Source organism: Eucyclogobius newberryi, unplaced genomic scaffold (assembly GCF_026437365.1).
Source record: "Eucyclogobius newberryi isolate DKJ021-1_F unplaced genomic scaffold, fEucNew1.0.hap1 SCAF_2, whole genome shotgun sequence".
Lineage (NCBI taxonomy): Eukaryota > Metazoa > Chordata > Actinopteri > Gobiiformes > Gobiidae > Eucyclogobius > Eucyclogobius newberryi.
This window is the reverse complement of record NW_027315834.1, coordinates 22,338,659-22,352,077: the sequence shown is the minus strand read 5'-3', so window position 1 is coordinate 22,352,077 and position 13,419 is coordinate 22,338,659. Positions and strand designations below refer to the sequence as shown.

General features: G+C 39.6%; 1 protein-coding gene across 2 annotated transcripts in view; it reads right to left on the bottom strand.

Moving 5' to 3' along the window:
- The window catches only part of col5a1 (procollagen, type V, alpha 1), a 54,660-nt gene extending 41,600 nt beyond the window's left edge, over positions 1 to 13,060 (bottom strand). For both annotated transcript variants that reach the window (XM_072454527.1, XM_072454529.1), the window contains exons 1-2: positions 12,606 to 13,060; positions 573 to 740 (exon numbers count right to left, since the gene is read on the bottom strand). In XM_072454527.1, coding sequence (XP_072310628.1) covers positions 573 to 740; positions 12,606 to 12,705 — 268 coding nt within the window. In that variant the 5' untranslated portion in view covers positions 12,706 to 13,060. The remainder of the gene's footprint in view (positions 1 to 572; positions 741 to 12,605) is intronic.
- Between the last annotated feature and the right edge of the window lie 359 nt (positions 13,061 to 13,419).

Sequence of the window (13,419 nt, the reverse complement as noted above, 5' to 3'; positions counted from 1 at the left end):
GGAAAGACCACTAGTCCTTTTCCTGTCCGTTTCCCAGCACCCATGCTAGACGTAAAGGAAAACAAAGAAATTACGTTGACACTAGCGTACTCAATACTAAAGAAAAGTTACTGCAAGAGACTAGCGGCAATGGTGGATGAGAATGAGTGAAAATTGTGAGAGAAAATAACGAGAAGAGAAGAGAAGAAGGAGGGAGGAGGAGAAGAGAGCAGCAGAAATCCAAAGCCACGTCAGCACAATAGAACAAGGCAGAAGTGGAAATCCAGACGTCCCTTCACCCCACCTCTGTTTTCACTGCTTTTCCATTCAGTTCTGGGGCACGTTTAATCTTATCTTAACTGTTAACATTAAAGCGACATATACATTTGTAGTGTTGAGCTAATACAACCAGAAGTCAGTTTAGAATATAAAAAGCACCTTTATGGAAAAAGCTGTCAAAGGCTGCTAATAAATATGTACAAAAAGCAGTAACTATGCCTCTTAAGTGGCCTTACGATTTACCTAGAAGAGCATGAGGATGAATCAGGTCTGGATATTAGTAGTATATACATGCAGGGTTAAAACAAACTCACCTGAATAGAGCTGTTTGGTGGGTGCAGAGAGCTGGGCATCTGTTGATACTCGATAGGCATTATCTGGTTCTTGTGTTGACCGCCGATGTGTGCAAAGTCCTCTTGTTTTCGTGACACCATCCGGTAAATTGTGAAAATCTAAAATCTTCAAGAGGTCTACTGGTTCCACTGCAAGAAAACACAACAAAAACATTTTTAGCATTTGATTTACATAACTGTGGAATCATGCATTCAAATATAACAAACACTGACAGGGCAGGGCTGTATTGTTTGGCAAGCTTTCGTTATGCAAAATCCTGACTTCAGTTTTCAAACTTGAGCTGAGTCAGAAACTGTATAGTCACCAAGCGGGCCCCTTGACTGTTGTGGTCAAAGGAATATTCTGTTATCCTTTCAAGCACTAAACAGAGATGTGCCCATTTATAGATCAGCCATGATCACTAGTTACAGCAATACAAATCTGAACCTTTCCATCCATGTCTTTGCATGCTAAACCTACCACTGCTTGCCTTTGGCCACAACCATACAATTAGCACACTTTCAGGCCACTCGTCTGGGCTTTACCCTCATCACCGCAGCAGTTCACTGGGTCGGAGCACAATATGATGTGGGTTTTGCGTCCTAGGACCGCATCTCCACAAGCCAAAACCACCGGGACAAACAGCTGCTCCCAAAGCCAGACACACACCGGGAGCTCTGCAGGAAAAAGCTGTGGCCGAGACACTGGGTTATGTCTATAGACAGTTAGACACCAGAGTTTGTACTACCAAAGCCAAACTACCAAAGCCAAACAACCAAAGGTAAATAGATGCATTTGTTGTATAATTTCACAAAGGTAAAGGTTAAGGTATTAAGGTAAGGACTTAATTGTTCCCGTAGGATAATTTGTCCTGCGTTTGACCTATCCTTCAATGCGGGGCAACCTGTCAGGACCACAGGACATGGACTCATCTCCAGATCTAGAGCCAGGCCAGGTCAGGACCTTAGCTGGAGGATTTTACTTCTGGTGCATGTTTTGGGTTAGTTACTAATCAATACTACAACTAGTATACTAGAAGTACTAGAAGTATCGATACAACAAAAAATCAAATAAAATCTAGTTTTAGACCTGTCTAAAACTTTTTTTTTTACATTGATATTGGTATCGAGTATCAAGCCTATTTCTTAGTATCAAAATCAAGTTTGAAATATTTAAGTATTGTGACAACACTAGATGTGGTAAACTGGTTGAAGGAAACCAATTCAGACACAGAGAAATGTGTGCCTGCAAACGCTGCACCAAAAAACTATTTTGGAAAAATACTATGCATTATTTGTATTGTTATTAGCCTTTAAACATGCTTTAGTACCTTCAGTTTCAAACAAAATTACATTTGAATCTCTGCTATTTTCCCTGAGTTTTGGCGCCATCTAGTGCACACTTGAAAATAAATATAGATCCATAATTTCAACGTATTTCAAGCTGCTAACACGCAGTTGTACTGATTGTGATAAGAGAAATTCACAGAAGGAGTCTTGCGATAATTTTTGGACTTAAAAAACATCAGAGAAGTTTCTCAGAGCCACATCACAGAGTGAGAAAATGTCAGGAGATTCAGAACAGTGTTTTTGATGGTCAGAGGGGAGAGGATCTTCTAACCAGGATTCATCAAACTAGCGTGAATTAAGGTAATGTTTTTGATGAGGGACCAGTGTTAGAACATTAACATTAATTTTGCATAATCTGTGTTCTCTAAATTGTTCTATATCCATTGACTACTCTGCAGTATAACTTTTACAGGCCCTGTATCAGATTTTTAACCTTGAGTGAAGAGCATGATACAGTAAGTCTCTCCTCTCACACCATGGTACCAATTTTTATTTACTTACATAAAGCTATTCTATTCTAAAGCTACAACACACTTTGTGGTGCAAAGGACATTTTCCTGAAGAAATTAATATCAGGTACAGGGCTTTAAACTTGTTCTGATAAATACAATGTTTTAACTGGTTAATTTGTGACTAGCTAGTGCAAAAACCTCTGTTTATTTGCAATGAAGCAGCAAAAAAGCAAAAAAATGTTTGGCCTACTGCAAATGGTCACAAATGCATAGGCAAACACTGCAAGAACAAATATGCTAAAATGATTTAAGGTGCAGCAGTTTGTGCTCTCGCCTTACTATGGCCTTTCTATGTGGAGTTTGCATGTTCTCCCCTTGTCTGCTTAGGGTTACTCTGGGTGCTCTGGTCTCCCTTACCTCTAAAAACATGTTTGATAGGCAACTCCCCTCTGGGGCCATGAAAAAGAGATTCTAAATATCAGTGGGACTTTCCTGATTAAATAAATAAATACAAATTATGACCAAAGTGGTTCATCGTTACATCCTGCTGCTTTAATTTTTGTGTCGCGTCATGGCTCCCACCTTTTATAGTCAGACATTTACCCTGCACACACAGGTATAGTATTTCAAGTGTCTAAAGGGACCACACACACTGAGCATCACGGAGCACTTCAATAGCCCCAATCTGAGAGTGAAAGGTGGGACGGTAAATGGCTAGTGTTTGCACATTCTGCAAATTGCTCCAGCTGGATGCCATTACACAGGCCTTATGGCAAGAGTGTCCAAACTATGGCCCGGGGGGCAAATGCGGCCCACAGACCAATTTTATTGGCCCTCAGGCTTCAAGCTAAATTATCCCAAACGTCTTATTAAAGGTGTGGAGGCTCATCAAAATGTAAAATGCAAAATTTATAATGATTCACTTCATTGTCAGGTTGTCTGTGGCCCTCTGCTTTGTTTAAGTTTCAAAATGTGGCCCTTGGTAAAAAAGGTTCAGGTCCATTCTGAAATGCTACCTTTAAACAATTTAGTTTTTTGTTGTTGTTTATGTTGTTGTTGTTGTTTTTTTTAATCTGTGTGCATGTGTTCAGGCCTTCCATGTAAAATATTACAACAAAATTATTTTTTTTTCATTTTTTTTTTTAAATTGAGAGGTTTTATCCATGTAGTTTCTCTTAGCATTAACCCAGACGAAGTTGTATTTTGACTCGTTCATGTTAGAGAAATCTTTATTCTCCTGCATTCATGGCACTATTTCTCAGAAAATGTTTTCTGTTGGCATGATCTGGCAGCTTAGTTGATGAGCTTTATAGTGACCTACTGTAAAGGGGCAGGTGGAAATCAGCACTGTTGAACCAGAATATAATTTTGTTAAGCAACATTGAAATTTAAAATAAATATCTAAAACATTTAGAAATATGTGGATATTTCATTACTGTATAAGGGATTACACCGACATATTACTTAATGATATGTCATCTTGAAGGTCCAATTTGAAGGTCCAAAACTAAACATTTCTTTAGAAGCTAATTTGGTTGGATGCTTCTTGGGGAAAAATGCTAACTTGTGTTAATACTGCAACTGCAACTTTATGTATAACGCACTTAAAAAACAACCAGATTGAACTAAGTGCAACAAGAATAAACAAACTGAATAAAACACAGTTGTGTTACAGTGTTACAGCTGCACATGATTTAGGATCAACTTAAAAGAGTTGATGAAAGACCACTATTTGATTGCCTGTTACATAATATTAAAAAAACAATACAAACATAGCATAATATAAAAAAGACATCATGCTAATTTGTATGTATTATAAATACTAATATACTTTAGTATTTTGTAATAATCAAATCCATCAAAATTTTTGCACTATTCACCTAAAACGGTTTGATAGTAGAAACGGGTTAAATGACTTGGCACTGACTCTTCAATTACATGTTTTTTATCTTTAAATATTAGCTTTGTGAATTTAATTAATAATCGCAGTACAGAGAAACAGGGGGAGATACGGGGTAGTCTGAGGTACTCAAGCCTCAGATGCAGGACAATACAGGATCACTCAAACATGCATGAAACAATCACAAACAACTCAGAGTAAAGTAATGATGAGTTTTACTTCATCATTTGATTTAAATTGTTTTTCTTTTTGATTTTATATAGGTTGTTTTATTATTGTTCATTGTTTTATGTTACACCGAATCACAAAAGTTCTTATGATTGTGAATTTTGTTAATTGACAATGGCAATAGAATCTTTTCTGATTCCGATTCTGATGTGTATAGATTATCTTTTCTTTAAATATTTCAAACGGGCGCATGTACAAACAAGGCCCAAGACAGCTGAACCGGGAGCAAGGAAAGGTGCATTAATCCCAGCACCACGCCCTTTGCTTTGAAAAGGAGATGTCAAAATGATGCACTGTAGTCACATTCACATTTCATGTGCATACCACAGCACAACAGAGGCTGATGTCCAAATAGAGAGAGCACTTTTTCTGTCATCAACTCATAATGAAACTCAGAAACTCAGCCAGGGGACAGAAAAGGCATCAGTCACCGTGAACACCAAGACTTCATTAACCTGAGCCTGGTTATGTCATGGAAAACCTAACACCGTATTTCTATCAATCTTTTGTTTCTCATTTGTGTATATGTGGAGACAGAAACTTTTTAGACTGCCTATTTTGACTTTTTAAAATGTTGTTAAATTCAGAGGAAGAACTGAAATTAGATATTGAGAATTTCTCTGTCAAATTTGTAAAAAAATTTGAGTTTTCTGCAGTTTTTAAAGGAAAACATTTTGTGTGTGCACCCCTTTGTTGAAGAGCAATCTAGCATGGCAGTCAGTTAGTTTTATAGCTTACAAAGTGTATTTTACAGAGGAACTATTCCTGGTACGAGTACTGGTACTACTTTGTTTTAGTAATCCACGCAATTTACAATAGAAGCAAACAAGAAAACAATTGATCCCACTAATGCCCTTGAATCCTTTATGGAACAATACAAAATGTATGCAAAGAGAATTATGAATAAACAAACATTTAGCTATCGAGAGCTACCTTCAAGCATTATCACATACTAACACCTAAATATTTTCAAAAGCAAATATATCAAACAATAATACAATAAAGTTGGCATGGCAATGTAATTAATGTATGTGTTTTCTGTTTGCTTTAATAAAGAACCTACTGTATATGTGAATTAGGTAGGGCTGTAGACTTTTAGTTGTTCAGTTGATTAATCGATTGATGGTGTCTTAGATCGACCAACATTTTTAGTAGAACTATTTTAGGGGGATTTTAAAGGCCTTATAGTCACAAGGCATGTAGTGAGTTATCTCACCATCTTTACCAGCACCATACCATGTGATGCCCATTTTAGACGACTAATTGATTCACAGAGCAGGTCTTCTGAATTTCTTTTATATGGAGTGTTGATCTTGTTACTACAAACTGACACTGGTCAGCCCCAGGTATATCACTAGTTGAATACAAAAGATCATGTCATTTCAGCTTCAAATATATATGTCTATATTTTCTTTGAAAAAACATTTGAAAAGCTATATCTTTAGAGGAATCATAAAGCAAACATAAAAACTTGGACGTTTTGTCAAAGGGTCAAATGGCAGCTCAATGGTTAAAAACAGTAAACATTACATGAGGTTGCACTCAAAAATAAAATATTAAGTGTGTCAAACCAGCTATTGATGTCTATTAAATGTGTACTTCTCAGATACAGTAGCATTAGCAAGAGCTGACCACAGGTATGGCCCAGGTCACACCTTGTTAAGTGGAGTGTTTGCCCACTCAGGGCAGCGTTCCCTCGAGAGTCCCACTCCTCTGGCTCTAAAAACTAAATTTACTCCCTCACACACAGCCCTTCATGTGAAAGAGGTAGCTTCCCGATGAACTGTTTACATGACACGGGCTTGTGTACACTGCCCACCACAGCCCTGTTTGGCTTCCTTTACTGCACCGAAGCCAAGAAATATATCAGGTCATCAACATCAAACTCACATTTCTGCTCAGGCTCTTTCATCTGTCAACATAAACATCCTTTATTTGACTCCTATAGTGTCCATGCATTTGTGCTAACACATGGAAGCACATTGAGTGTAACTTCTCTTATAGAGAGAGAAGTTATACATAATACCATAAAATGCAACCTTTGGCAGAGACCACCATGAACTGATCTGCATTGAAAGTGTGATTTATATTATATTTTACACCTTCAAAATGCAAATCAAACCTACGAAGTTTACACATGTGAATGATTATTTCCATGCCCTCTGAGAAACAACAGTGTGACTTTGAAGTTAAGCGCTAAGAACCCAGTGGTTTTGTTGGTTCTTTTATCGACCTGTTAGCCAGACTTAAGTTGGCACATCCTACTATCCAGTAAAATGTAATGAATTCATAAAAATTATACAGTCTAAGTGTAAAGTTTTTCTAATCCAGTGCTTGAATATACAACATCACTCTAAAGTGCTATTGTTAGCTTAACCACACTTCTCCACCTCCTTCAGTAGCTCTGCCTTTTTCTTGTTCCTGGGAACAGTAACTTCAGTGGCAGATTTGTAAGTCTGGATTGGGCGCAGAGCCAGGTCTGTGGTGGATCCCATTCACCAACTTCTCTCTCCAGACACTATTTCCGCACAAAGCCCTGGACTAACAACAACACATACAGACAGGATCATTTGACAGGAGGAGGGTTGCCTTTTTATGAGGGAGATTAACATTCTTGTGTCTCTGGCTGTCCCCCTGTGATGCTGTGGGACGTCCTGAAGTGAGGCCAGGCTTCGACACATGCTTGACCTGGCGATGAGGACATGGACTAATTAGGAGTCACTGGGAGGACCCTGCCTCTCAGAAAATATCAATGCCAAATGAGAAACTTCCCCCTCCTGTTGCGCATCCCTGGCACACTCTGTATCCACCTGATTCTGTTATAAAAAAAAAAAACAAGATAACTAAAGCCAAATGTGCTGGGAAGGAAAGATTGCAGTGGATGCAGATGGTTACCATTAAGGATAATAACAAAGTAAAGGCAAATTGTGTTAGTTTCAAAACAGGAACAGCAAGGTTAATCACTGACAAATTTAACCCCGATCAGGCCAAAATACTGTCCACCTAGACAAGCAGTTTAGATCAAGAGTCGAGATATATGTCACCTAAAACAGAGGAGAGGTGTGAAGTTCACTCCAGCCAACTGATTTGAGAAGTTTCTGGACTTGAGTTAATTAGGGTAAGAACTAACCAGGATCAGAATCAGAAAAGGTTTATTTTAATTGTCAGTGAACTAAATTCACAGGCTCGGAACTTGCTTTGGTGGTTTGGTGCAACATACAACAGTGAACAATAACAAAAGCAAGATTTATCAAATGATCCATGCATTTGAAAAATCAATGAATAAATTATATTTACTAATGATGTACAACTAATAATAAAAAATAACTAAGGCCTATAAGCACACCTGCAAACCTCCTGCTAATGGTGTTTGTGGTAAGCGACTTTATGCGGACAAAATCTATTCCTATGATCATTAGGTTTTGGATTTATTTTCAAAACTAATACCTGATGAACCTAGTCGGATTATGATCAATCATTGTCATCAGATCAACATTTTTGACCAACAAATGGAGTGAACCGGACCCTCCAGATTCCAAGTGACCTACATTGTTAAACACAGCCCACAGCACCATAGAAGTAAAGTAAACAGATGACATAGAACTGCAGCTCGGCAGATACACTATGTCACACATTCAAAGCACTAAAACCCTGAGCGTCTCTCCTCTGAACTGCTGTTTTACACAAATGTGTATTGCTTTAACAGGGAGAATACCAGATGGCTGACTTCACTGTCTCCATGCTGCAGCACACAGCCGTCCTGTCCACCACTGACTGGGCTGGAAAAACTGACTCAAGATTACAATTTACAGGAGCAATCGCACTTCTCCAACTTACAACACCATCCACTTAACTCAACTTAAACATCATCTGTTTCCCTTTTGTCTTTAGATTAGACATACTCTAATATAATACCACACGGGTATACATTGCAGATCATATAGGTGCAAATATCCATCAAGTGCTCAGTTACAACAACACGTTAAAGAATTGACTCACAAAAAGTAACACATAGGCTGGGCGATGTGACAAATTAATCTATTTTATCTTTCTCATATTGATACAAATATTTTTTCCAATAGTAATTTTCGGAACATAAACAACAGAGACTTTTGATCAGTGCCATTTAACACATAAAATACAGAACTTCAAAGTCTGAACTCCGCTCCGAGCCATATGCTTTGACTGACAGAGGATTGGCTGTAAGAACAATTAGAAATAGTCAGTGTTATGTTTCCAAATGTACATTATGTTCATTATAATTTTTGTCTCAATACAACCTATTTTCCTAATATAGGACTGTGCAAATGATTGAGTTTTAATTAAGATAGAGATTCACTCATCACATTTAATCATCAATCGTCAGCAAAGGAGGAAGAAATTGGGCTAGGCGATATAGAAAAAGAGAATTAAAAAATGTCCTCATATTGATCAATCTCAATTTTCGATTCAATAAAAAGAAATAAACAAAATATAAAAATGGCTTTTAGTATTGATTTTGTGAACATATTCTATTAACTGCCCAGCCCTAATCAACTAATGGTCTGGATGTTTTATCTTCAACTAATTATTATTGAAAGACATAGTTACAAAATTTAACGTTCATGTGCACCAACAAGTCAACAATGCACCTTTCTCTGGACGACATGCTTTGTACTCGGTATGTAACTTATGCAGGCAGCCCTAAGCAAAAGCACATAAACAGAAGGAGAAGTAAAATCAATGGTGGCGCCTGTGGCAACTTCCTGAATCATGTGAACAACAAAACAACAACACCACATCAATACATTTTATGACGACGTTTCTCTACTGATTGCAAAAGGGACCTGAAGTGACCAGACTCTAGCAGTGAGGCTGAAGTGCTTACAATGAGTATTTCTTGCGGCGGGGAGGTGGGCTGTGGCAGAGCTGGGCTGACCGAGGGGGACTGGGGTTGGAAAGGATGACTCACACATTGCTTTCCATGCTCAATGATTATAATACCATTACACTGAATAGCACTGTTTTCCAGCACAAGTCAATACGGGCCTTTATGTTTCTCAACCAGGTTTACTGCGCTCACATTGCCAGCCACACCGACACTTTCTGCGAAACATCCAGTATTGGAAAAAAAGTTGCATCATGGGAATTAGGCATCATTTTTGTTTATCTCTGGTGCTTAAACTAGGCCAGTATGAATATTGCATTCGCAGCTATGCCTCAATAACAGATTTGCTTGTAGTTCCACATCCCAAGCAAAACAGTTTCAACTTGGCCCCAATTAGTTTCCATACTCCATACAGTGAGTACAAAGCAGTAATCGTTTGAACCCTAATTGGTCTGGAAAAGTAGACAACACACTGATAAAGATACAGGCTCCAGCACATACAGCAGTCTACAAAGAATCACCTCAACACACAGGAGGTTTAAAACCTGCATATTTGGTTTTATCCCGCATTGTGTTATCAGGCATTAGCGCTGATTTACAGAGTGCCGTCCACAAAGGCTGCATTTACAAGATGAAGTGGCACATGCAGTTGAGGGTCACTGCCTCGCTCCACAGTCCAGCTCACTCAGATTCCTTCCTCAGTGCTACACCAGAAGGCACACACACAACGCCACTCCAATTATCTGATTGAGTTGGACACAAGTCTGAAACAGGCCGCTGCCAACAACAACACAGTCTGGGATATGGACTGAAAACTAAGAACTGAAGGTGTGGACAGGTGAGTTCAGGCATAATGGACTTGAACCAAAGCAATAGTCAGAGAAAGGTTTTGTTTCCATGAAAACTAACATTGTCTTATATGCTTTGTAAATCCATGTGGTATTGCAGGTCTAACCAATTACAACACAAAAACCCCACATACTTTCTTTGCAAACTTGTCTACTGACATTTGATTTGTGATATGAACTCTTTCTAAAAAACTTCACAAGTTGGTGTAAAAACTACTCCCTTGTAGTGCTCAGTTCCATCTAGAATGGGAAAAACACATCTGGAAGACATTTTTCTGGCCTTTTGAAAGGCTTAGCAGACAGCACAATGGGACCTATTGAATCCAGATGTGGAAGAGTTCAGTAAAACTCAAGAATGACTTTCTTCACTGTATGGAGATAAAACAAAAAGCACACTCTGGATAGGCTACCCCTGTTGCATATCTTATGGACCATCTTAAACTTGGTGTCTGACCTACCACCCTTGTTTTAATTTACAAAAGTATTCAAGAATATTATTTTGTGGTTAAAAAAAAGTTATTAAGTACTTTGCAAATGAGGTTCTGGTATGATTTATGTTGAAAGAACCAGCCAAACACCAGCCAAACCAGCCAACGAACACCCATGTCCAACAAAAATCCGGTGCTCCTGTCAGTGAAACTGTAAACCTGATAGAAGGGGCTGTTTCAAAGTCCTGACCTTCACCTTTGACCCTCTAACCTTGTGCTCATGCTTGACCTCCATGTCTCATACATCGCCTGTTATTACCACTCAGTTCAAAGTCGACTTTCCTCATTAATGTCATGTCAAGATGACCTCCAAGGAGAACCAACCACTGGAACTTCACCTCCTGCCTCTCATAAACTCAGTTATAATTTCTGTACTGCTGCAGTTTGGCCTTTGATGGCCGATGCTCATAATGTGTGCTGCAAAAAATCACAAATACTACACCAAGAACTGTGCTCATGTAACTTCCTTAGCATCTATTAAACTAGCATGGTTTCATATGGACAAAAAATGTAACTTTAATAACTGATGCATGTCCATATAACAACAGTATGGTTTCTGGTTTACTCGTGATATCAACCCATCAAGCTGTTTATAGCTTCATCATTTAAATTCATTGAACTTATATTTTGACATATACGTGGAGGGAAAAAGGTTCCCATTATTTACATGCAGTAGGAGGACAACCAATATTGAGAATACAAATCCTAGCACAAAAACTATTGGCCTGTGTTAGTTTACATAGAGGCTGTCATGTTGCCAACAATCAATCATCAGGTCATTTCCCATTTGGCATTTGTCAAGTGTCAAGTTTCAGGAAGTACCACTACCCTTGAGGATTGCTTACAAGAGTCTGGTTGCTCTCTGTCAGTTTAAGGAGCTGATTAAATATTGCCTGCAGAAATAACTTGATCAGATTTTTCCATCACTGTGTAGTTCTAAATACTTTCCACCAGTGATTGCGCATTGGCCAAACACACTCCAACTACACCAATAACAAAGTGTACATTTAACAGTTTACAGTTTAATAGGCTGCAATGAAAAAAACATGTTCATATAGTTAAACGGTTATTCTACTGGCTGTAGAATAATCCCAGCTGTTATATTTCTACCTAAAATGATTTTAGCTTTGCCTCTTTTGGAGATCCAGCACATTCTGGGACACTTTCTGGTTTCCTTACACTCGGCCCTGAAGCCACCTGTTGAACAGACGTGTGCAGGAGACTTCCAGAAGACCACCAACAAAGCTGGGACTTCTAATGGGGCTAATAATACTTGAGGGCCAGGGCTGTGAATGACCAGGACAGTGCTTCGTGACCTCTGCAGAATCTTACAAACTCAACAGTCTCAACACTGAGCAGTCATGGAATCAGAAGTCCAGAAAAACTGTCCACTGCCCTTGCAGTCTTGTGAGGGGGGGGAAAATGTGCTGGACATCTTTACCAGCTCCACCCTACCACTTCAGACCCCGCCCTTTCAAAAACGAATCTTACACGTCCTGGCATTAAATATGCCCAAGGCAACACAACTGCATCCCAATTCAAAAAGTTTAAAAAGTAAGCAAGTCCACTGCGACAATGCAAGAGAATAATCGGTTATTTTTTGAGTATAAATAAGCCTATTAAGTATCAAGACTAAAGTGTAGGCCATAGTGTAACATTATTTTGTCACATTCCCCCCTTGGACTGAGAGAGAGGCTATTTATTGTCTTTACATCTCTTACAATCACACATTTGCGTTGGATGGACAACTTCTCCAGTTCTGCAAAGTTGCCATTAAAGAATGAGAGAGGAACGAGGGGCTGACTTCACCTCAAATCAGACTGAAACTTTGAGCGCTGTTGCCTTCAAAAAAGTGGATGTGCAAACGGCAGCCTCTCCTTACCTGAAAATGCTTGCGATGTGACAAAAAGCAGAATCACCGCTAACGTGAGTTGAGCGTCCCTTATCGTCCGTTTAACTTTCCACCTTGTATGGGTCTCCATGACCGCCAGAGACGTCCACGGCAAGTGGATTCACTTTCAACCTGAAGAAACTTGTCAGACTCTCAACACAGCTCTGTGCACGACACAAGTGAAAACCAAACGTCCCGGAGAAAGAGAAGAAAGGGGGAAGGGGGGGGTCTGTCGCTGTGTCTCAAGCAGCCATAAGGGTCGGGGTTGTGGGGTTCCTCCAGCTGCTTGAACGGATGGACGCGGTCACTCCCGCTACTCCCGTCTCTCCTCTGCTCTGTCCTGAAGCCCTGCGCCTCCGAGCACAAGTGTCGCCCCCTCCGCAGCGTCACGCACAGCCCCCTCCGAGTCCAGCGGGGCAACGGGAGAAGTCTTCACTCGTGGGCTGTCACTCAGCGAGAGGACGGGACACACGAGCAAATCAGAGCGCACCCCACTCCAGAGTCAGCCCTGTTATGGGCCGGGGGAGGAGAGAGGAGAAGTGGAGGGGAAAGTCTCACGCCTACATCCCTGAGAGTCCCGGGGCCCGATGAGCTGGAGAGGTCCCGTTACCGTCAGGAGAGGGGTCAGTCAGGGCGCCAAACACGACCTCATGCCAGGACACGCGGGACCATCTCCGATTTAGTGAACACACGTACCACACATGAATAATTAGTATTGTAATATATATATATATATATATATATATATATATATATATATATATATATATATATATATATATTAGGCTCCAAGTTGGCTTCTATG